Genomic DNA, 25,520 nt, shown 5'->3' on the forward strand with positions numbered 1-25,520 from the left:
CCCGGAAAATACGTAAGAGACACCGCGTGGTGTGTCAGATGTATGTACTATATCTGCCTGCATTCCCCATGCATATTAGTCACTTCACTGCTTCACGCCATACGCTTCACGTGTAGTTCACATTTGGACAACTCTTACGACGTTGTGCTGACAGCTTTCGTTTTGACCAAGTACTCGATTTGTAGCTGAAAGAACGTAGATTAATCCCCTGTCATTGAAAATACGAATCAACGTCCAGAATACTGTTTAAATCATCTTTGTTTGCAACGGTTGCCACTGTAATTCGTAATGCGTACCCCGGGTTCGTTCACTTTGAATAGCTCCTACACCGTTATACGGATAACTTTCGTCTAGATAAAATACTCGATTTATAGCTGAAAGAACGTAGATTAATCCCCTGTCATTGAAAATAACAATAAACAACCAGAGCACTGTTAAAATCGCATTTAATCGCGGAATACCACGACTTTTTCGACCGGTGGCGCCATCCGTGGCGAATCGCTGAAACTCGTAGCCATATAATTGGTTAGCTGTTTCACCGATTCGCCACGGATGGCGCCACCGGTCAAAAAATAGTGTTATTCCATAATTAAATGCGATTTTGACAGTGTTCTGGTTGTTTATTGTTATTATCAATAACAGTGGGTTAATCTACGTACTTTCAGCTACAAATTTTGTGCTTTAGCTAACCGAAAGCTGTCCGTATAATGGTGTACGAGCTGTCCAAAGTGAACTAACCGGGGTACGCATGACGAGATACAGTGTCAACCGTTGCAAATAAATTGCGATTTTAACAGCGTTCTGGTCGTTTATTGTTATTGCCACTGTGAGGAGATTAATCTACGTTCTTTCAGCTATAAATCGAGTATTTTATATAGACACAAGTTATCCGTATAACAGTGTAAGAGCTATTCAAGATTGACACTAAAATGGGAAGGGGGTTCTTATATCTCGGCTGTGTTGTGGGGTCATTGAACCCCCGGTGGAGGCGCCAGAGGCACCGTGTGGTGAGAGCGTGGGGTCATAGAACCCCCGGCGGAGGCGCCAGTTTGTAACCGTTGAGACGTCCGTTTCAGGCTGACGCGCAGACGCGCAGTCTATATTTCTTTGCTATGCGTTATACGTCAGAAATAATTGTAAAGAATATGTCGAGTGATGTCGAAGAGGTGTCAATCAGTTTGGAGATGACAACGCAATAACACATAAACATAGAGAATTTATTCAGCATGTCTTGTAACATTTGCCAAACGAAATTCTCATTTTTCACTAAAGAAGTAAGTAGTCTGTCGTTATATTGAACCATTTTAGAGGTTATGTTGCAATGCTGTCGCGTAAAACAGCGAAGATTCTAAATTAAAATATGAAACACAAATAAATCTAAAACAATATTCGTCGCGTTATGATTTTCATAGTTTTTCATTTCTCTCATGGCATTTAGGTTGCTTGTCCAGGCTGTGGTTTCTCATACTGCGGCAGATGCCTGAAATATAAATGTGATATTTCAGATAAAGGAGTGAAAAAAGTCTGTGGACGCTGTTATAACAAATATAATTCTTCAAGGAAAAAAACGCATTCTGCTAATGGTATCACTATGTCTGAAGAGCATAATGAACCTATGGCTCCGGTGGACATTACTAAAAAGTAATAAGATCGTTACACCATCCTACCAGTGTTTCCCTGTTTTGTCAGTTTACATAAAAGAAAAAATATGTCTATCAGGTTGGACTCTTTGGAAAATCCAGCAAAGCCACCCATTGTAATGTATAAACACACAAATCACTGGGACAAGTTTAAGAAAGGTTTAGAGCCTGTGGATCAAGAGATAGTAGACAGACTGAGAAAATTAAAAGGGGAGGAGAAAGCTATAGCTTTAAGCGTGGATGAAATAAAGAGAAGGCTCGCATTGTTGAAAGATGAAGATCCCGAAGCCGGTAACAGCAAGACGGATGTAAACACAAATACCAAGCAAGAGAAACGCAAATTATCATGTTGCAATTGTTTCGAGTACAGGTACTTTGTTGCTTCCAGATACATCGAGTAGACATTAGGACGGACCAGGAGAAAACAGACGACTTAATACGGGAGTATTTGGAGCAACTAAAATTATCGTCGGCAACCGATGCGAATAATAAAATTGAATCGAGATTGAGATCGCTACAGGGTTCGAGCAATGCCCACAAGAAGGTAGACGACCGGTACAAAAATTGTAACTCGCATTAGATTATGTGCATATGATACGTATTTATTGTCTCAGCATTCGAGCGAAACTATCGACGATGACGAAGAACACGCAACGAAGAAATTAATTGCAAAAGCTCTTGCTGAAGCGGAACTCGAGAAAAATTATGAAGAGGATATAGACGAACTAGAAAGAATGGAAGTCGATGTATGCAAATTTGATAAATTTTTAAGTCTGAAAAGGAAAAAAAAGTTAATGGAAAATCCTGACGTTTGTATTACGATTACAGGTAGCAAAGCATAACGACGACGAGGAAGAGGATGAAGAAGAAAAACCTACTTGCGTGATGTGCGATCAAACTAAAAATTTAGAGAAATGTTTAGGTTGTTACGGCGATCTGTATTGCCCCGCATGCTTTGAAGATAATCACGATGATTCTGAGATGCAAAAGCACAAACGAATGCCAGCAATAAGGAGACCTAACCCGGATTATTGAGCTTAATCGATACAAGCATTAGAAAGAACTACAGACTCCTCTCGATTATCGTCTGGCTTATTCTACACGATTATTATCCAGGCGTTGTCCCCACTACTGTGATAGGAGGACATGAAACCTGTCAAACGCATACTTTGTTGCCCCTCTGCTTTTGTTCCCGGGACTCGAGCTTCAAGTAAAAAATGAATTTACGAGTGTCTGAAGCATTTCTCCCTATAAAAGTATTGTCCCGGCGCGGACCCGAGTTCGGGACGATAATCAAGAGGAGTCTGTAAACAGCTTTTTAACTGATGTATATGAAATGCAATTTACCAAGGCATTCACCGAGTAATGTTTCGTAAACAGTTTACAAATATTATCACTTACAATTTTTCTATCACAGTCATGGATACCGTTATTGCAATAGAAGCATTCCTTGCATTGTACACAGAACTAGTAATTAAGATCTGTTGAGTGTAGACTTGCGAGCCTGAAGCTGATGCACATACTTTATCAAGAGATAGTTTTGTAATATCATCCATTAATGCGATGTATTTAAGAATGAATACACGTGCGCTGCTTTTGTTAAGTTAACAAAAATGAATATTCTTTTGAGAACGAATCTTGCTCTTGGGTGACTTTTCATCGGTCTAAAGATACGATCGGAATACCAGGTTGTCCAAATACGTGGCTGAAACGTTCCGGGATGAAATACCAGAGTGAACTCGTGGACCCGGTGTCTAGATGTCGGTAAAAGACGTGCTGCCAACATCTTCAGCGGGATTCCCCGGCCGGCAGACGGCGGCGTCGCGACGCAAAAACTTGCTCTTCTGAAAATCTAAGCAGGCCTTCTATTTTTAGATGACTCGTATGCATCCGCTGTGCCAAGTTTTCAACGACGTGCGTATCGGTTGGTAACGCTACGTATAGAGAGAGAAAGTACATTTTCCTTTCTTTATTTCATTAATTTATGACGATCAGACTGTTTCGTCGCGAATACCGAATCGGGTCCATATTTCGTGCGGTCGCACGAGTGAAGAATAAATGATAGTAAATAACATGAATACATAATTTTCCATTAAAGACGCAGAAAGTGGGCTAAAATGGGAATACGTTTCACGAGCTTAAATTAATTTCCGACAAATGCCCACACACCGGTAACATTGGCCAAAAGCCGTCTTTTCTTTTTGCTTCAGTTATTTATCCCGGTGTATAAATCGAACACGATAGATAAAATGAAACCCCACTTGCAGGCAACTTGCATTCCGCGGTCGTTTACATTTTAACTCAGTTTCGTGTACGTGTACAATGCAAAAACGGGGGAACCTTGAGTCGGTGGCAAACAATTCACCGGAATTTGGCGGCGTAGGAATTGCATATGGCGCATGGCGGATGTTGTTATTGGCAGGTCGTTGCTATCGGAATTTCCGTAACAGTACAACTGGATTTTTTCACGGAAACGCGCTTCATTTATATATACCGTTTCTTTTTCCATCGAACCGATACACGCGTTGAATTCTTCGTCGATTTCCGGCAATCAATTTTCTTTATTCATCGTACTTCTCGTTTAACCTCTTGAGTGATATTGGCACGTATGTATGTGTACCCGTAGTTTTTCTTTTATTCAAGAAACATTCCGAAACTATAATTACTCACTAAGAAATTCCCCAACAAAAATGGATATTCTACCAATTGGTTGTCGATGATATTTATAAATATATTTTAATTAAATACAATCGAAGAATAAAAAATATATTCTTTCTGGTCTTAATAAATTCTCGTCCCTGAGGAAGTTAGAATTTGCTCCGTGTGCGAATGCGCCCAAATACCACATGACGCCTTGAAGACGCCCATTTTACGGCAATTTTATGTCTAAGACGCCTTTAAGGCGTTCTGTGCTATCTGTGTGTATGTTTCCGTCGACAGGGCGTGACAACCGAACGACCAGGACTAAATAGGATGATGGGGGGTTCACCTAATCGGTGGTATATACAATTGATTGAAAGGGATGTGACCAGAGACTCTGTATTTTCATCGAATGCGTTTCATCATAAAATAGTTACATTCGCGCGTCGTATTTATACAATCATCTACTCGCACTGTTTCTCTTTTACGTATAATCTCTATTTCTCACTTTCAGTCATATGCACACACACATACGCTTATTCTTCTCGTCGGGGGAAAAAAATACAAAAATTCTGGCTCTTAAGCACGCGATCACTAAGTATTAGGTGAACAACATCGCAAAGAAGAAGAAGAAAACAAAAAGGACGAAACTAATCGGTGATTTATCACCCTGAACAAGGAACCATTAAAACAATGCACCCCATTCTCTCGTCGCGTTAAAAAAGAAAAAAGAAAAAACGTACAAACTTGTTCGTACATATCTAGAGTTAGCAGCTTCTTAGGAACGTCGGTAATTATTTCGTATAACCCCCCCCCCTCCCCGAACGGGATGCATCGTTTTTTTTATAGGACGAGCACGTGCAATCTCCTTAATAAATATGTACACGGTTCGTTACTAACGCCACCACGAGCGTTTTCGTCGGCGGGACCGGACAAGCGTATATTCAGCGCGAACGGGCCTTTAATAAATTATAAATAATAATAATAATAACAATAATTGTATTACAGTTAAGTTAATTAGACCACGCGCTGCAATACCGAGAAAAAAAACGGACTCGCCCCGTTCGACAACGTTCATAACGCTCTGAACGTGTTCACAAATCGTCGACATTAAAAGAAAAAGAAAAAAAGAAGAAAATTCATGCGATCGTACTCAACCTCTCATCGACGCCTAATACGGATCATCGAGTTCAGTCGCGACAATACAAGACAATCTCTCTCTCGACAATGTACAAATTTTCCGATTCTCCCGTGTATTCTAAGAAACACCTCTTCCGTCCATCATCATCCTAGCGTTCCTTTCCTTCCATATCCTCGATACAAGGAAGAAACCGAACGTCTGATAATACAAATACAGTAATAATAATAATAATAATAATAAAAAAAGAGAAAAAAGAACACTTCGATTTCGAGAGATACAGTAGACTTTTCATATATTACACGCACTCAAATTCCTTCCCCCACCACGTTGCGTACACCAGCACAATCCAGCTCTTACGCAGGCGCTGGAGCCGGCGAGATGGAGAGGGCTCTCGAATTTTACTCTCCTACAGCCATGACCGCGGCAATACATCAACGTTCCTCTGTACATATACAGATGCTTTGCGTGTACAATTTGGTCGATCGGAATCGATCATTGGTAACCAACAAAGAACCGACACGGTTCTCTAAACAACAACCTCTTTTTTTGTTTCTTTGGCCTACTACTCTTCTTATTGTCGCGTTGTTCCACCGGTCTCGCGCACTCGGTTAACCAAACTATATTACGACTCCATAAACTTCCGATTTTTGTGGTAACCTGGGATACAAATGCAAGGAATAGCGTGAACACTGGCAATATAAAGAAAAAAAAATAAAAGAAAAAATATAAACGTTGTTTCCTCTGTGACGATCAACGACGAGATTAAGACAACAACGTCCAACGATTGTGTACCGGGGGTGTGTAACCGTCGATCCACGACGCTTCGATCCGATCGCAAAGACGATTCTCGTCTTTCTTCTTCGTCTTTCAATCCCCCCCTAACTGTTCGGCTCCCGAGTGTATGTGTGTGGTGTTGACTGCAAAAACTGTTCACGCAGGAACGTTAGAAACGCCTGTGACACGATTTGTCGGTTACACGACAGTTAATTAAAATGATACCTCGATGAATGCGACACGAGCAATGGCCTTATTCCCACCACTGGTAGGGTCCCTCCCTGGAATCGATCAAAACAGAGTAAACAGAAGCTAAACAGATGCTCAACTTCGGGTAAAAACAAATTTATGAAGAGCTGAAGACCTTTCCTCGCCTTGCCACGAATACTCCGAAACAGAACCGACTACGTTGCACTCATTGAGGCCATTTACTATATTCATAAAAACACGCGTATTATCGAGGAAACGATCGCGGTTTCCAGTTCCAGTTTTTATACCGTTGGACGAAAAGAATCTACCGATAACAATGGCAGTTATAAGTGCGATATGAACTTTCGATGGTACCCATTGAAGTATCGTTCGATCGTGGGCAGTTCTTAACGACAAACAGACGGACGAGATAATTCCATCGAACTTCAGGGGAACGACGATGCCAACGCGCAATGATTCCCGAGAGCTTTCGGTGCATCACATCTGTTCCTCGATTTGTTACTTCGGGCTCGCCTCGGTGTTCTCCGGCGGTGGCAGAGGTATCGGTTTATCGGAGACCGGTGTCTGTTTCTTCGACTTCTTCCCTTTCCTCAGCGACTTCGCCACTGGTTTCGCGTTTCCATCCACCTGCATTTTTTCCTCGACGGACGTCCGTTCATCCGGTCTGATCGCTTCTAATTTCTCTTTGGACGGTTCCTCTGTGATCTTCTGGTCTTCGTTCACAGCAGCAGTCTCTGTCCTCAAAGAGGTCTCTTCTGGTACCTTGTCCAGAGAATCATCCAACGTACTCGGTTCGGAATTGTTCATAATTTGGTTCTTCTCTTCTAGAGGAATCGCTTCGGGAACTGTCGCCGTATCCTTTTGCGTCTTCTCCTCGGGAACATTCGCTTGTTCGACGGTTTGCTGGGCGTCAATAGGAGTGTCCAATGTTTCCGTTGGACCGGTGTCCATAGGTTCACCAGAAGTTGCGTCGGTCTGTCGACTAGGAGGTCGACAATCATCAACCGGTTTCTTCTCCTCGGGTTCGTCGGACTTTTTCGTCGGTGACGAGGGGCCAGGTGGCAGTGGGATTGGTTCTTTCACGCTTTCTTCCTGCTTCTGATCGACCTCCATCGATTCCGGCTGGGTCTGGGCTTGGTCGTTCTCGGAATACTCCGGTTTCTCCACTTCTACCGGCGTGCTTGGTTGCGAGTGCAGAGGAACCTTCGATTCCAGAAAGCTGATCGTCTCTTGTATACTCTTGATCGCGTTCCTGCGCGCCTGTCGCACATTCTCGCGGCCCTCTGTCTCGATGTCGTCCAGCTTGATCAATTCTCTGGTGAGCATCTCGTCGAGGTACATGTACTGTTTGTCCTTCCTCGAGTTCCCGTTGTACTGTTTCACCTGTTCCGCGAGGGAGTTAACTTCCGTCTGCACCAGGGCGACCCTCTCCAGAGGATCCTTTGGAAGGATGGGTGGTTTTGGTTTCGGTGGTTCTTGTTGTTGTTGCTGTTGTTGAGGATGATGCTGTTGTTGCGGATGATGCTGTTGTTGAGGATGACACTGTGGTTGAGGAGGATGCTGTTGTTGAGGATGATACTGTTGTTGTTGAGGAGGATGCTGTTGTTGAGGATGATACTGTTGTTGTTGAGAATGATGCGGTTGTTGCGGAGATTGCCTCTCGTACTGCTGTTCCCTGGGATGCTGATAGCCGTGAGGAGTCTGCTGTTGCTTGCGGGCCGGCGGTTGCTCGAAGGGAGCCTGTGGCGGGTAAAACGAGTCTTGAAAATGCGGAGACCATGCCTGATGGGATCTGCCGAACGAGGACTGTCCGAATGGGGACGGTCTCTGGAAATGAGGGGGCGTGTGAAACTGCGTGGGAGAAGGTTCTCTTCTGAAATGCTCGTCGGAACTTCTAGGTAAGACAGGTTCGTCTCTGCCTTCGACGAAGATCGGTATGTGCCTGACGTTGCTCGGCTGTTGCGGGGATTTCTGTTGTTGTTGCGATGGTTGATGCTGTTGAGGTTGTTGTTGCTGTTGAGGCTGATTGTGTTGGGGCGTTATGTCTATTCTGGACACATACCTCTGCCCCCCCTGTGGCTGTTGGTTCTGTTGCTCCTGTCGGGGAGCCGGTTGCTTCTGACCGGACGGGGATGAGAACTGTCTGTTCTCCGGCGGAGCGGACATGGACCGTTGCCCGCGGTTTCCTTTCTCCGGATTCTCCATATTGTGCTGATGCTGACCTATGTCGACGGTGTTCCGTAACCCGTACTGCGGGATTTGACTTCTACCGGTGGTGGTATACTGTTCGTTCTGGCGGGATGATCTCTCCTGATTCCCTTCCGGTTCGCCGTGCGAACTGACCGCGCTGGCACCGCTGGCGGCGCTGCTGCCGCTCGCCTGGCTCCTCGCGTCCTCGTCCGAGAAACCCTGATAGCTGTTGTTCCCAACACCGTTCCCCCCGGATCCGCGATGATTACGGTTACGGAATGTGGTACCGTGAAACGGTATGTCGCCCCAAGGCGGGCCGAGCAAGTGATCCGCGAACTCCGGGTGCCTGGCCGCTAGATCGTCCAGGTGGGCGCGAATGTCGCCACGTCGGCCGAAACCCTCGTCGTCGAACGGGAATCCCTGGAACAGGAAACGATACATGTATATAATCCGGTCAGGTCTCGCTACGATCGAAATTTACACATGTTCTTAGACATTAAAGATATTAATTGCAGTTAGGGAGCAGGCGTATACAGGGTGTCCCATTTTATAATGGACTCACTCGAATATCTTTTAAAAACTATTGACGATATTAAAAAAAATTTCAGACAAAAGTTAAATGGTATATCAGGGGGCACACTTTCTGACGTAACTTTTTTCTTTGTGGACGGGTAGAGGTCATATGAAGATCAACTTTGTTTTTTTTTTTTTTTTATGAAATCGTATATTTTTTAATACACTTATTCTTACATTTTTTTAATGCCAACAGTTTCGGTGATATTCGAGTGGATCGATTTAAATGGAACACTCTATGTATATATGCGTATAGCAGGATATTTTTTGCGGCACACATGAGGACCATTCGAAATTGCACCGAATACTCCGGAAAAAGGAAGAAGCTTTCATACACATACACCGTTTCTCGAGGACTTCTCAAGCTGGAAGCCTACTGGCGGCGTCCAAAGGGTAAGAAATCGTTCGGCCAGACGGGGTGGTGTGTGCAGCGAATTCGCGTGTGGGTGGATGTTCTCGTGACGCCGCATATTACGGGTTTTACGTCACGAACACAACTATATATAGGAGGGCCGCCGGCACACGTACGTACCTGGGCTCCTATATGTGTTTTCTCACTTCACCCACGCGAAATAATGCGGTCAAACCGCGGGGATTTCGCGTCCGCAAATAATAATGACCACTCGGAAGGTGATGAAGAAGGAGAGAACCTTTCTCCGGCGAATTGGGTATTTTTAAAATGAAACGATCAACTATTGTATAATGGCGAAAATTCTAATATGCATTGACTCTGTCCAGTGTGGCCAGATTTCAGTAACTGCTACGAGCGCTATGGACTATGTAGTAGTGCCATAAACAGTAAAATATTCCATTCGTCAAAAGTATTACCGCACCGAAAGGGTTAATAATGGCGTCACACTTTACAAATAACAAAACTAGACTTCGGATTTTATGCATTTATAACCTATAGGACTTTACGAAATACAATAGAAGACGAAATTTTCATTAGATGCAACCACTTTCCTATTTTATTCCTAGCTAAATATACTATACCTACGGGGAAAAATGAAATTCCGATTTTTATTCTTGTCTTTGTAAATTACTTTACAAAATGTGATTATGCATAAAAATCCCCAGTCTACATATAACTTACTATATAACACAAAAAATGTTATACGTAATATTTTTCTGTTCTTCTAACAAGTTTTACAACTTCGCCCCGTATAACGTGTTATGCAACATAGTGTAGACGCGGCTTCATGCTTCCAATTATTCCCTCAGACTGCGGCCTGTCACGGGAATCCAGATTCGCTCTCAATCGCACGACGTATCTCACGTATGTATATATCGCGATCCCTGTTGAATATTCATCCGCGAACAACATTCTCAGCGTTCCTTGCCTTTTACGAGGACTTTTCACGATTTCATTGTCGCGTCTCGATTCTTCGACTGGAGTCGGAGTAGAAGAGGTGTGACGTCACACGGGACGCGTGCGTGGGCCCCGTTGTAACAATCAATTATGTGTTACGTGTTTCTTCTCGGGAAGGAGAACACAGGAAATTGCAACCGAACGTCCCTAAAGGCTCCTACAGACGATACACGGTTTGTCGTACGGAGTGGGAGAGACGGTTAGGAACCAAAGGATTTTTAGCCTGTCCAATTTGTTCTACCAATCATATACATATACTATATAAGATCGCGCGCCACAAACGTTGCAACTGTCGTTCAGACGGTCAAAGCACACCTAGGTTGTACCCTCACGAGCAAACTCGGCTTCTACTAGTATTGAGAATAACTAAAATTTATGCAAAATTAACCTTCGATTTAACATTTATTTCAGTTCTTAGAATAAATTTGTTACGTTGTAGGAGGCCCTTCCCCTACACCACTTTTTCCCCCTAGCGGAAGCCGACTTTGCTCGTGAATGTACGACAACTCGTATATCGTCTATGAGGCATTAAATCCTTATAGTACTTTATACATATAACTTTTCCGGGTACGGTCCGAAAATACGTTGAAAAATTCAGGTATCTATTAACATTAACATAGGGTAAATGCATCAATAAATGAACACTAGTAAATTCGAACTTTACATGATAATAATAAATATTTCGTACATGAAGCTTAGATGATTTAATATCTGTACCTTTTCATACCGTACAGACTTCAATTCGAAAAATAAGAAGGCCGATATATAAGGTACCAAAAGGGTTAAGTCAGACGACAAAGATGTCGAGTGTCTGTGTTTTCATCCCCGTTGTGTCGTGTATATTTTTGTTCTCACGAGCGGAAACCGTGGGAGAGAACACCACGAAGGAAGAATTTTTTACTGGAGCAGGGGAAAGTCCGTCGTCCAGCGAAGACGGAACGGTTATGGTTAGCGATAAACCAACTCCAACTGGGTGAATGTCACACATACGGGACACCGTGGCTCGACACGAACCTCGGCGTGAAACTGTGTCACGGCCTTTGGAATCGGGCCTGCGAAGGCGCCAGACCCCTTTTTCTCTGCCGTACCGTTTCCTCGTTGTGTGTCGCACCGCGGCGGAAACGCCTTCGACAAAACTACCAATTCCAATTGTACAAGTTTCTCGCTTCCGTTCGCCACTGCTTCTGCTTGGATAACGCCCACGCGACCTGCCGGTCGGTCGCTTCGAAAACGTCATCGTGGACGGCACGAACGACGAAACTGTGTTTACCAGAAACCTGTTTCTTTTTTTGTTTTCGCGAAATGCGGCAAGAGCGATTAGATCATTGACAAGAATATCGTGTTATCGCTCGTCTAGGTGCGACAACGACGTATTTGCCTTATGCGTGCGTGTGTGTGTGCAGTTTGAAAGCTTCGAGGAGCAGAGAAGTAGGAATAGACAGTCGGTTATCTGGAACCTTCCCGAGCAGATCGTGCGACATATTGGAACGGTGTATTACCAATAAACTATCTTTTTTAGTAGATTTAAAAAAAAAAGGAATTTATATTAACTACCTTTCCCACGGAAATATCCGTTAAGAGATGGCGTTATGTAAAGATCCTAGAGTACACGGCGAACGAGAGGAAATAAGAGGCCTGAGGGAGGCGATTACGTTACCATTATTCCTGTTTCTTTCCTCTCGTTCTCGGGCTTCACGGTGCGAGACTTACCGAGAAGAAACGTCTCCGTCGGGTTTATTATTAGCATCGAGAACGCTGCTTCTCTGTTTTGGAAGAATGGGTGGTGTCTCGTGTGTGACGACTGACATTTAAACTACGCGCGCAGAAAAGCTTATGGCCCTCCGAATCGTTTCGTATTCTCTCTTTGTACACGCTAGAAAATCAAATGAGGAAGAAACTCGACTGTCTTAACAATCAACGACAGGTAAGATTAACCCCATCATCGCTTACGACTTACGACACGCACGTATCTCGTCGAAACGGACGAAACGCGACGATCGTGTCCTAGGTTAGAGGAAGAAAAACGAACGATCTAGTCCGTGTTCCGTCCGCCAGTCGTACACACACGTTCCGCGGAACGAAAAACACGTCACTCCTCGCGAAATCTATTTCTAACTTCCACGCGATCCCGCAGAGAGCCGAGAGAAGGTCGTCGATGAGAAACCAACCGGGACGATCGTAGCAAGCAAAAAACGACGGTTTTCCTCGATTGCACGGGACCGTTTAAACTTTTCATAGAACAATGAAAACTACGTAGCAATTATTCTATCCCCACGAAAAATTCGAAGCGTTCAAACGGACAACGCGCCCCCCTCGGTGGAAGAGCTCTTTTTCGATATAATCGAATGTATCGTATATCGAACGCGCATTCGGTTTCGACAGTCACTCTTAAATGCGACACAAGCTGCACGACACACTTCGAGCTGGTGTAATACATTCGTGTTTGTATTTTCCAGAATAATCACCGGTGATTTGGTACACTGAGTATAAAAGTATCCTGGGGGAAGGGTCTTTTATCACTTGATAAATTTATTTCAAGCACTGAAATAAATGTTAAACCGAATGTTAATTTGGCGTATATTTCAATAGTTCCCGATACCAAGTGGTAGGAGGCCATTCCGCTGCGTCACTTTTTCCCCTAGTGGAAGTCCAAGTTGTTCGTGAGGGTACAGTAGAACCGGAGAGAACACGCCTTTATCGAGCAACTACAACGTGTAACACAGGTTTACGCGAACGAACTCTACGTACCGCGAGGAATCTCGAACAATCTGGAAGTATTCGCACGGGTACCCTCGCGAGCAAACTCTGCTTCCTCTAGGGGAAAAAGTGGCGTAGAAGAAAAGTTTCCTACCACTTAGTAAATTTATTTCAAGTACTGAAATAAATGTTAAATCGAATGTTAATTTAGCATAAATTACAAAAAGGTAGGAGGCTCTTCGCCTACCTCACTTTTCCCCTAGCGGAAGCAGAGTTTGCTCGTCAGTGTACCTTACCGACGCAACTAGAGTTTCGCCTATTGCGAACCGAAACATTCGTCTGCCCTAAGTAGCTATCCGTTCGATGCGACGAGACAACGACGTTCTCGAACGTATTACTTACATCGTGTCCGCATCTTTGTTCGTGAGTTTCCAAAAGGGAAAACAGAAAAAAAAATTGCTAGCACCACTTACGGGGAACGGACGGTCCAAATTGATCGGTTCTCCGAATTCGGATGCTTTGTCCACGATGACAGGCGAGTCCATTTTCTGGACTCTTTGGTCCGTCCTGCCTGCCTGCTTGCTCTCTCTCTCTATCTCGGCTTTTCTCGCACGCTACGGAGAGGTTAGGTGACGTGCCTGTTTTCCGTTAAGAGCTCTTACTGCAGGTTAAGCTTCTCTATATATGTATATAGATTTTGTTTGATTTGCTTTGTCGAGGGATCAGCCAACAAGCTCGCTAAACAACAATGCCAACGGCGGTGGTTAAACGTAGAAAGCCGCAATGAAAATTAAAGGTATGTATGTATACAGTCAGCCAACTAGCCAGCGCACTCTCTAGTTTTCGCTTTATATCTCACAGTTTCTTTAACAATCTTTCTGATAGATTACCGATGCCGAAGATACGAGAAAGTTGTCTTCGTTCGGATCTCCTGTCCGGTCCTCGTGTTTTCCTCCCTTCTCGATCCCTCTCGTTACGCAACACGGGGCCACCCCACCGTTTTTTTTTATTTCGCTATGTCACACTGTCACACACTCGCGCGCGAGAACCAAGGCTCTTTCTCGTCGGAAGAAAACGTCCTTCTCTCGTGTCTACAACGTCGAAAATACACACTGGTCCGTTCGAGTTCGACGGTGAAACTGTCATCGCGCCGCCGGAGCCACTTAAATATATTTGTTGTGTGGGACGTATCCGGAGCGGAGAGGAGCCACGTGACTATGCGCCGAGGACAACCGAGCTCGCCCGAGTCCGTCCGATGGAACACGCGAGAGTGTACTAGAACGTTCCTCTCTCTTTCGAGAAATCCTTTATTTTCTGCCGTGTATGTGCGTGCGTGCGTGCGTGCGTGACACGCGACATACCACACGCGTTCCAAACCAAACGGGAATAATGATCGATTTATCGCCTTTTTAGGCGTACTTGTCGATTAATCTATCTACGCATCTAACAACACACAATTCGAAATTTTTCAAAGGGACACGCAACCGTGATGTTCTTTGATGCAATGGACGATACAACGAACCACCTCGAGCGATCGCTATATGTATGTACCTCCTATGTATAGCCGTTGGGGGAGAAGAATTTTATTCTAATAGAATTCAAGTCAAGACGAACGATACTCGGATAATCTTTTTATTCGTTCGACGTAAAAATAACGTCTAATTTTATCGCTACGATTCTTCTTGCCCACTGTTCGAAGAATAATGGAGAAAAACTTTCGACCACTTGTTCGTTCGTTGCTCTTTACTTGAAAATATTATTCAATTATCCCTTTTATTTGTCTATCCGAGTTTTAAACGCGGGGACTAAGTATCCTTCAAAGGTGGTTCGTATTGTTTTTTGCCAATTTCAACCGGTATCCTCCGCGGCGTTCCCGTTTTTTATTTTTTTTTTCTTTTTAGAATCGATCCGGCAGACAAGGCTGCACTCCGGACTTGTTTACCTATATCCTTTTATAGTAAGCTCGAATTCCCTTCGCGTTCGTGATCCCATCCGAAAAGTTGGTCAACCCGCTCTCTCTCTCTCTCTTTCTCTCTTTCTTCCCCACGCTATCTACAATCCTCACGAATCGTCCTACAAATAGATCACGGGCTAAATATAATCCAGAGTCGTATTATCGATCTTTGAAAACGTACATCGCGTCCGATGCAACCTGCTTACTCGTATTCTTTTTTTATTTAATATAACCATGAATCATTCGGGTTGTATTTATAGAACGTGTCAGATTCAAAAGTGGCGTCGCATCCCAAGACGTAAGTATGTATGTACAAATAACCATGTGCATGTAGATTGCGTAGTGTGCTCGATAAGTGACCGATTGGATTATCAAATCAGAATCCTGTATGGGCGGGTACAGGTGTAGTTTTAGAAACGGTCGAATTACAAAATTACGACGCGTAGAAAATCGTTTCATCCGAAGTCTCGATACGGAGATTCCGAAGGAACGTATACAGGGCATCTCATAAGCGTGTAACGTTCCCGCGTAACGAACCGTACTACAATTTGAATAGTAATTCGATTTCCATGTAAAAAATGGATGTGGAACACCTTACTGTCAGACAGGAAAATTATATCATTCTTTATTTATTTATTCTTCACACGGCTTATTTCGTATAAAATCATCGGCTCCCGAATTATCCGTAACTCACAGAACACCCTGTATATACCCCCAGCGGTAATCATGATTAATAATTAGACTGCGGATTTTTATACAAAGTGATACTTTCATTGGATCTGATGAAAGTTTTGTGTTTTACTGTATTTTACAGACCCCTGTAGGCTACAAATGCATAAAATTCGCAGTTTATTAATAATAGTTGCACGGTTCATCCCTGTTTGCGCGGGCAGAGTTCGAGGGAAGTGAATTTCGTCGACCGCTTTCCCGGCGTGTCAACTTGGCCTTTGCGCCGCGCGATGCTGATTCTCGACCGTTATTACGAGCAAAGTACCAGCTCCGCCATTCAATATTAGTCATACGATCAGATTCTGGCTCGACTCCAGCCACTTCTGCTCTCGCCGTGAAAATATGCGTGTGGGGCCAGGTATATACAGGGTGTCCACACGAAGAGTATACAGTTCGTTATTTCGTAAACTATTTGAAATACGAGAAAATAGTTTACATTAAAATTGAATGACGCTAGAGAGCTAATTAACGAGCCATGGCGAATTTCTTTTAATATTATTATTTTAAGATATATAAAGCTCAAGTTTGTTTTTTTAATGCAGTAACCTTTTTCTAAATAGTTTTCGAGACATTAGCGCTTACATTTACTTTTTAAAGAAATAATATTAAAAAAGATTCACCATGGCCCGTTAATTAACCCTCTCGTGCCGTTCAATTTTATGTAAACAATTTTCTCGTATTTCAAACAGTTTAGGAAATACCGAATTGTATACTGTTCAATGTGGACACCCTGTAGATGTGGGTAGGCGCGGTGCACGGATCAAGACGTTCCCTGCCCACCACCGAGTCGATAGGCCAAGACCTTGCTACGGGGCGATGGGGGACAATTTTGACGATATTAATCGTAGATTACTGTATGCGACTAAATAAATAAAGACGAAACTATATGTGAGTACGTAAGGGATACATACTATTACGTTGTAGTGGTGCATAGTAGTGTTACGTTGTGTAGCTCGATTATGTCATTCCGATGTAATTAATGGAATATAGAAACCGTGGGATATGATGATCCCTGATTGGACGGACGCCAAGCGCACTAGGGACAAGGTTTCGTAATCCAATGAATGGTACGATTTTAAATTGCCCTTCGAAAACTTCCTTCTTCCTGAACACCGGTTTCCGTAACCACTAATGAATTGTAGGTAATTCTAAATGCAATTTATTCACCGATAGTATTTTTTTTAATTCTTTTATTTAGAGAGTCCACTGGACCATAATGTAACTGGCTGTCTGATTCGCTCATAGTGACACACCGTTTCCTTTCGAACCGGCTAATGCCGCTAATTATCGTTGTCTAACCTAACCTAGGACCGCAATTGTAACGTCTTGTTTACACCCTCCGGCCGTTATAACATTGTGTAGGTATCGCAACGATACGTTTTCTATTCCCGTGAACTGTTTAACACGGATATTACATTTGGAATTTGATGCTCTTCGACACCATCGTCCCGGTTATTTCTGGCTATTAACAAACAATGCGTGAAGATACGTTTAAAGCTCTCTCAAGGAGATCTCTTGAACCCCGTTTAAGTGCAGACCGAACGAGTGCGCTTGAATCGGGTTCCGCGAGAAAATACCTAAATTGTATAACCGAGACAGATATTGTGTACCATAAAACTTTCAAAATCTCGAGGAAGAAGAGGCAGAAAGAAACTTAAAGGATTGGCAGAAAACCGTCTATCTCGATCGAGAAAAATTCTCCGAAATTGTTATCCCACGAGCGAAGCTCGAATATTGCTATGAGTACCTTTCTGATATATGTAAATATGTGATTCAAGCGTAACAGGTTACCTAATAATCGTGCATGTGATACATCCTTCTAGACTCTAGACCATCGGTTTATTTTGTCATTCGTATATACTCTTCACACACGTATATTTAGTGAGCTGTCACTTGTGTAATCTTTTGTAATTAATGGCCTTTTGTCCCGTGGAAATAAATTATTATTATTATTATTTATCGATGGATTCACGATCGCCGATCGATCTCCCCCGATCGAACTTGACTCCTGCCCCGAGCAATCTCAACACAACCACCAACGTTTACATACACACACAGCGCAGTCAATAACAATAGGCAGGTATAGATACTGGTGGTCGCGCGTCGGCGTCGGCACGCTTCAACGAACACGTCATTCACATCGATTCACGTGCTAGAATCTAGATGGAAGAAGTGCGCAACGGAAGTTCGCGACGGATCACTACACGCTTCGAGGTTATGTAACAAAACGGCCGGCAATATATCAAACCGACTGGCGATCCGCGAATTCCATTAAATTCCATGAAATCCCAACACTGCAAGCGTTGCACCTCGAAGGCGAGAATCATTAGGATGTAGCCACGAGCAAACTCGGCTTCCGCTAGGGGAAAAAGCAGTGTAGAAGAAGGGCCTTCTATCACTTGGTCTCGGAAATTATTGAAATTTATGGTACTTAAAATTAATTTACCAAGTGGTAAGGGGCCTTTCTTATACCGCACTTTTTCCCCTCGCGGAAGCTGCGTTTGCTCGCAAGGTTAATTCGCTGCTGATACCTAGTTTCCGAGTATGTACGACGCGTGATGTCCAATGGCACTCTTTGACACGTTTCCCATTGTCAGATTCCAGCTACCGTTCGCGAATTCCGACACGATTACAGAACGATTAGTGTTTGCAACGCGACAGAAAACGTACATTCGTTTTTCAAATGTCACCCTCAACTAAGGTGGCAAAGAGTGTACGTCCGGATTCGACGATTCTAGGCGCACTGAGAGGCAAAGTACGAGGAATAGTCGCAAGCGAATCTGGGGAAACCCGCCACGAGGATTATTGCGATTCGAAGCTAAGAATACACGTTTTGAACGCATGAAAATTGTCGTTACATTGCTCTATAAACGTAGTAACATTGCGACAACAGTTTATACATAGTATGTATATGACACAGTAAAGGCGTTAATTCGGTAAATTGTATATATTTCCTACTCAATGTATACACTTACTAATCTGGTCAGATTTATTAGGTCTCTTATCTGATTAGATTCATAAGAAACAAAAATGATACTTTTACTAGTAAATACATACATTCTATTTCTGATTTAGTAGAAGCATGCACAAACAAAAGTGCATTAATTTCAATGAACACTGTTACTAGCATTTGTTCATATGAATCATATAACGGAATATAACCCATCAATTTTACAGTTACAACCTCACAGTTTACATAAGTAGTTAATTTCAGGGGTATAATTACAAGTTATTTAGGTTATATTACTAAAATGAATAAAAACAGTACGAAGACAAATTTTCTGTTAATTTATGTAACTCAAGTATTCATTTTACATTATAATTGTTCCTTTCTATATATGTGTATTAAATAAAAATCTAACCTTACCAAACTTATATTCTTATATTTATTAAAAACAACCAATTTTCTTAATAAAGAAAGACGAACCGTGTGCGCGACGAATCACCGTGAAACGAATCGTGAAACCGACGTTGAAAGTCCGTTATGTATACACGGAACAACTGAAACTGAGGGGAGTTGGCGCCAGGTGAGTTTTGAGGTTAGACACGCGCGCCTTGCTGTGACTCTACACTGTGTTAAAATTAACAGTATTAGTGGAACAATTGTGCATTTTCGTATTTCGATATATTTTCTCATTAGAAGTCCGTTCGACCGCGAATGGCGACACAAACGGGACAAATATATCGAAAGGAATTGTATCCAAATTGTTCGCAAACATTTCAAATACCCGTGGGCGGGGTTTTGTTATTTTTCATGAATGTTAATTCACGATCGGTCGAAAATTGGAATTGATTCGAAGAACTTTCAATATTTAACAAGAATTGAAAATTTGAAATATAAGTACAATCACCAATGGGAGTAAATGTCACGATTGTCACAGGTGACGAAAACCTGCAGTAAAGAAACAAAAGCTGTCTAGAATATGTTCGCCGTCTCGCAAGATTTCTCCTTGCGACGATTACGGTATAATAGTCGCTTAACGGGTAATTAAAAAACAACTAGAAGTAGACTTACGAAAAAGGTGAATTCAACTTCTGCTTCCTCGAATCCTGCGCTCAAAATGTACTATCTGTATCGGAGCGTCACGTGTGACTAGAGAAACGCCGCTACACGGATACAAAACGAGGAATAATGATACTCGATCGTTTTTGACGAATAGTGTTGCCATCTAACGGTGTTGCAAGCAAATGAAAATACCTGCTCACTGTTATACACGCAATTCATGTCTCGCAGTAAGACGATCTAATCTCTTTCTGTATCTCCGAATCACAATCGAAAGCATATAAGTAATTATATATGTACTATGTGCAGAAAAAAAAGTGAACGAGAATTATGCGGTGTGTTATCTGCAAAATATACGATATAATTCCGAAAAGAAGTAGTTTTAACGAGGAAAAATTCCAAAAATTTCTCGTTCGAATTCGAAAGTACGTTCGATAGTCGAATTACGATCGAAAAAAAGTTAAACTACTGGGAAATCTTCTTTAGAAACCAAAAAGAAAGTAGAAAATCAAAAGTAGGAAATGAAATCGATTGATCGAGACATGGGATCACGTTTTTTGTGGGAGTATATGTACATATATGTATATACATACATGCATACTCGTCAGTCGCGACTTCGATTTCGCTCCTCGATTCCATCCATGTGTCTCGATCGCTCGCACGATCATCGATAATGACGATCGATGATCTACGGTGATCGATAGCGTAGTCAGGAGCGCATAAGGTTCGTGGAGGTTGATCGACCGACGCTTGCCGGGCATACCAATGTATACATAGTGACGTCATTGCGTCTACGGTCGACAGGTTCCTTTAGCGATAGCGATGGGATCAAGATCAAGTACTTTAAAGGGTACACAGAAGCATGTATTGTATGTGCATACGATAATAGATTGATAACTGGCGACGATAAATGCACCATTTACTTATATCTACTCCTATCAAAGACTTTAGGAATAATTTCTATATAAAGATAACCTAACCCAGACCTAAGACACGTTCACATATGTGCGTTACAGTTACTGGTCCCCGACTTGGAAATTTTCGGACGAGTCTGTTTCGATTTCTAGCAGTACGTTCGATCCCATCGTCAGTTATACGTAATATAAGCACTCCCTTGTTACCAGACGTATTCCTGGCCAGGCGAGGACCACGTGTAACTCATTATACATGTACACCTCGAAGACAAGAGTCGCGTGTAGAGAAACGAGCCACTTCGAAAACACGTCGCCAGAACGGATCGTTCTACAAACTCGAAGAGACTAATCGCAAATGCAATATTTATACGGGCCATTCCATGTGAAATCGGACACTTTTTTGGAGTAACATTTCAGATGTTGTTAACGCTTGGACATGTTGTTGTCTTTGGTTATATATAAACATATCTATGTAGAAGGATTTTTGACATTGTTGAATCTACAGCTGCTTCAAATGTAGTGTCAACCTTTTTCAATAAATCATAACTGTTGAACTAACAAACGTTTGTTTATAAAAATGTTATAGTAGCGGGACACTATTTAAAAATTTGAAAAAATGAGGATATAGTCCTATTTGTCCTCTTCATGGACAAATTTTCAAAAATATAGAGACTTTAAAATTGGCCATATGAAAATTAATTGAATCGCAGACCTTTCTCTCAGATTTTATTATCGACACCTACCATCGGTGTATCTTCAGGATCGATTATAATTGATGGAAACAGGGAGTGGCGGTAAAAGGTAAGAGCTAAAAGGTAAGAGCTAAAAGGTTCGCCCCGGTTAGAAGTTCGAAATGTCAAGGTATCCGTCGATACCCGGAATAAGGGAGCACCGATTCAGTCGAACACCTGTGCTGCTTGGTTTCGGAGAAAAAAAATCCTTCAAAGGATTTCAGACTCGGGGAATTATTCGACGCGCCGGAGATTCGAAAGAATCACTAGATTAAAACACACGAATTAAAGCCACCTCGGAAATTACACCCATGCCCCCGTACATAATTTTCACCGCATGACTCCTCACCGAGCGATTGCAATGCATCGCGTGGAAAGTGACACATCCTCGATCCCCCTCCGCATTCTACGAACTACTTAACCCAGAACATCCCTATGATTATCCCTTCCACGCCCCCCCTCTCATCTTTTCACAGAACCGAAAGGGAAAGGGTCTCAATGGCCGTTCCCTTGAATATCGGGCGCATTCAAAGATGACGATTCAACATTTTCAGATCCTAATCCCTACCGTCGAGCACCCGAAAGAGTCCTTTTGTGATCGAAACGTATCAATATTTTGAAAAGGAAACGGTACTTTCTCCAGTGATATTTTTCAACCCGAACGTATTTCATACTGCTCGACACACTTTGGTTTCTAATCTTTCCAGACGCAAATATTAGCGCAGGAACTGGACGAAAAGGTATCTCAAAAAAGAGGCTTTTCATGACGGTCCCCAGACGAACGATGAATTTCTCCCAGCGAAATCGAAGTCATCTGATAAAAACCTTTCCAAGACATCGATCAACCAAATGTTAACCTCCACTTTCGCCATATTCCTCGCGATCGAGGATACGACGGATTATTCTGGATCGAAGTTCTCGCCCCGGAATGGCGAGAGAATCAATGGCGGCTATTTTGAGAGATTCTCGGCGACGGCGACGTCGTCGAGAACGTTCCGACGTGTTCGAACAGCGCTCGAAACGTGACCGGGCGTCTTCGACGCTCGTTCAAATTCTTGCCACGAGAAACACACGTACAACGACCCCTCGCGGTAAAGGACTACGCAAGTCGGTCGATCTTCGACACATATTTTATTCTACGGCGATATCGCATCTTCGACGAAAATCGTTCGGACATTTTTGTTAAATATCTTTCTTGCTACTCGCCCCTAACATTCATTTATTTATACTACACAGTTGCATGAATGCTCCTTGCCTTTGAACGTGATCGATACGACAGGCCTAGTGATCGTGAAATCAACATTTCCTCACAATTATATGCAACGACAATTATCGTAATAAAATAGATGAAAATATATATTACCAGAAGAAATAGTCTGTGGTCCTTCGTGAATTAACTATCGAGAACTTGTTCGGCCAATTTCCAGACCCTCGCTGAGCAACAATCACAAGAAAACCGTTAATTTGTTATTCGGAGAGGATTGCTAGATCGATTAACCTTGTCCATTGTGAATCGGTGTCGAACGAAACGAGGGCGGGCATAAAAGGTGGCAGCCGATGACTCGTGATTTTCGCCCGACTGTCATTCGTTTTACTCTTTGCGTATGGGCAAACCTAATTTTCCAGTTGCAAGAATTAAAAATAAATCTCTACGCTGAAATAGGGTCTAACAAACTTCTCTTCTACGTACGTTCGAATCGCCTTTTTATCCCAAACGATCGATCCGTTTAATAATAATCGATACCAGAATTCTAAATCGATTCTTCAAATCGACGGACTACGTTGTTCTTCCAAAATCTTCGGAAATTCATGATATCCTGCGATTAAATCTTATCGACCTTTTCACAGTGGGTTTATCCAATGTTTATCATGGTTTGAACACCAATTGTCGAATTGAAAAAGAGTGAAGAATATTTAAAACATGATTTACCAGTCGACTTAACCTAATATCGATGCGTGACGAGCGTTAACGAAACTTGTGTTTACGAAAAGGTAAGGTCACCTAAGTCCAAGTCGAACATCGAATCGTTCAGTTAGAGTTTAGACGATGTCGTTTCGATAAAATTGCAATACGATCGTCGAAATTGACGCCGTCGACTGCAATGGTTAATGTAATTGACTACTCAACAATGCGGAATAGGTGAATCAGTTGGTTATATGTATGTATACAATGAGAACGCGTTCGCATAACCATCGAATTCGTTAAGAATCAAAGATCACAGTTATTTAAACTAATCCTCGCAAAAAATATAAAGTTTTCGAAACGAATTAGCGAGAATACTAAATCAACAGCAACAACGTTCACGCGAGAGAAACCAGGTAGAAATTGGGTCACTCTATAAATAAAATAATTGTACATTTAATGTAGGTAACGGTATTCAGAAAACGTCGTTTAAACCGATTAAAGAGAAGCCAATCGTAAAGTTTTCTCGGAACGAAAAAGTGAGTTTCCTTGAAAGGAAGAAGTATACCATGTCGATGTATATCATACTAATCTGTCATATAATTTTACTTGTCATCAATTACAATTCGCAATCCCGACTCATCGAACTTCAAAATACGAAACTTTCTTTTTATACATACTTTTATACCCACTGTCATAACATTTTTTCTTCTGTAACCTACATAGCATCCGACCATGCTCTTCATTTAAAAATGCCACCAGCTCCGCTTATCTTAACCTGACTTTTATTTTTAAATCTACAATTATTTAAGGTTATGTTACAGAACAGCATTTCAACTGCGTACCCCTCTATCTTTATCCAAGTCTGATACATTCAACCAATTGTATATTCATTTTACTCGTGTAGAAATATCGAAATAAACTCGTATTGTTATTATCATTATGTTCATTATTATCATATTCATTATTATCGTTATTGCTATTATTTTGAAAAAGAGGCACAACGCAACATACACTTACCCTTGGGAAAATGGTGTGTCGTTCAGACGGATCTCGTCCTCCCGTTCTGCTGGACGGCTTGCTGACTTCATCCATTTGCTGTTTGATCTCTTGCAGAAGTTCATCACCCGATTTACCGCGCAGTCTGTCGCCGAATTTCAGTTTGTCGCGAAAATAGAAGGACATTTTAACGAGCACGCGCGCACGACTGTTTCATGCACGATTCAGAGAGCTCCGGTTCTCTTGCCGGCTCTTAGACCAATTTAAATATTTAGGCTCGCACAAACGTTTATCTGATCGCACGAGGTACCATAAACGACACTTGTACACGCAATCCGTCCGAGGTGTAGCGCGTGACTGAAACCGCGCCGAACCGCGAACAGAGGAATCAAAAACCGCGCATGCGCGTCCACGTCTCACGTGATCACGACCTCTTCGTACGGACGCCTATTGGTCAGCGTTTGATTCTCGGCCAATCGCGACGCGTGTCACCCGTCCATTTATCTTCGAGTACCTACCCCAAAATCTCGATGCAAGTTCCGATGCGCGCAAGGGTCAACTTCTTGCAATCTAAATTTAATCGGTGACTATTTAAGTTTTGCATTTTTTTATTTATAAACCCGTACGGAACAACTCACGTAATACTTTTATTCGTTGCAACACAATCGACCGTCGGATTCGAAGAAATTGCGTTCTGTCTTATATAACGTTCGAAAAACTAACGTTCTAATTAATTGCAACATACTTGATCGAATGGCCCTAAAAAATATAATTTTTTTTCTCATATCCAATTACTCGTGATAGTTTGACTGCTTTTGCTGCCTTATGTAAGTCAATTTATGTAGTTATACTCAATTACCATTATTATCGCTTCTATTGCAACCGTAATTAAGTTGGGTTTCTGCACTGTAGAAAATCTAGGATTTTGTTATAAATTCAAGTCAGTTCGCGTTTCATTCAACATTGTCGCAAATTTATATATTCTGTACTTGCCGAAACGTATCAGTTAAGAGGAACTCACGTGGGCACACATCTATCATTTCTAGCAGTTTA

General features: G+C 42.4%; 2 protein-coding genes across 4 annotated transcripts; one reads left to right on the plus strand and one right to left on the minus strand.

The window, feature by feature from the left end:
• The first annotated feature begins 1,207 nt into the window (after positions 1-1,207).
• LOC107189988 (abscission/NoCut checkpoint regulator) lies at positions 1,208-2,904 on the plus strand. The gene is made up of 6 exons (XM_015578695.1): positions 1,208-1,274; positions 1,439-1,641; positions 1,720-1,948; positions 2,029-2,184; positions 2,255-2,386; positions 2,469-2,904. The coding sequence occupies exons 1-6, from the start codon at positions 1,227-1,229 to the stop codon at positions 2,673-2,675; spliced, it is 975 nt and encodes a 324-aa protein (XP_015434181.1). The 5' UTR covers positions 1,208-1,226; the 3' UTR covers positions 2,676-2,904.
• Positions 2,905-6,579: 3,675 nt separating this feature from the next.
• On the minus strand, positions 6,580-24,805 carry LOC107189987 (BAG domain-containing protein Samui-like). 3 transcript variants are annotated; one of them, XM_015578693.1, is made up of 3 exons: positions 14,125-14,159; positions 13,708-13,972; positions 6,580-9,015 (listed from the first exon to the last, which is right to left on the minus strand). In XM_015578693.1, exons 2-3 carry the CDS (start codon positions 13,777-13,779, stop codon positions 6,904-6,906), a joined length of 2,184 nt encoding a protein of 727 aa, XP_015434179.1. In that variant the 5' UTR covers positions 13,780-13,972; positions 14,125-14,159; the 3' UTR covers positions 6,580-6,903. The 3 variants fall into 3 exon arrangements, with proteins under 3 accessions (XP_015434179.1, XP_015434177.1, XP_015434180.1); XM_015578691.1 differs by lacking the exons at positions 13,708-13,972; positions 14,125-14,159 and adding an exon at positions 24,489-24,805; XM_015578694.1 differs by lacking the exon at positions 14,125-14,159 and having other exon boundaries at positions 13,708-13,989.
• Positions 24,806-25,520: the final 715 nt, after the last annotated feature.

This window comes from Dufourea novaeangliae, unplaced genomic scaffold, assembly GCF_001272555.1.
Source record: "Dufourea novaeangliae isolate 0120121106 unplaced genomic scaffold, ASM127255v1 scaffold175, whole genome shotgun sequence".
NCBI classification, from domain to species: Eukaryota; Metazoa; Arthropoda; class Insecta; order Hymenoptera; family Halictidae; genus Dufourea; species Dufourea novaeangliae.

Coding starts and splice junctions, on each gene's coding strand:
- LOC107189987 (XM_015578691.1), bottom strand. CDS start 24,653: ATGTCCTTCTATTTTCGCGACAAACTGAAATTCGGCGACAGACTGCGC. Junction 9,016..24,488: donor GACACACCATTTTCCCAAGG/GTAAGTGTATGT, acceptor TTCCTGTTCCAG/GGATTCCCGTTCGACGACGA.
- LOC107189988 (XM_015578695.1), top strand. CDS start 1,227: ATGTCTTGTAACATTTGCCAAACGAAATTCTCATTTTTCACTAAAGAA. Junction 1,275..1,438: donor TCTCATTTTTCACTAAAGAA/GTAAGTAGTCTG, acceptor CATGGCATTTAG/GTTGCTTGTCCAGGCTGTGG. Junction 2,185..2,254: donor CGAGCAATGCCCACAAGAAG/GTAGACGACCGG, acceptor TTATTGTCTCAG/CATTCGAGCGAAACTATCGA.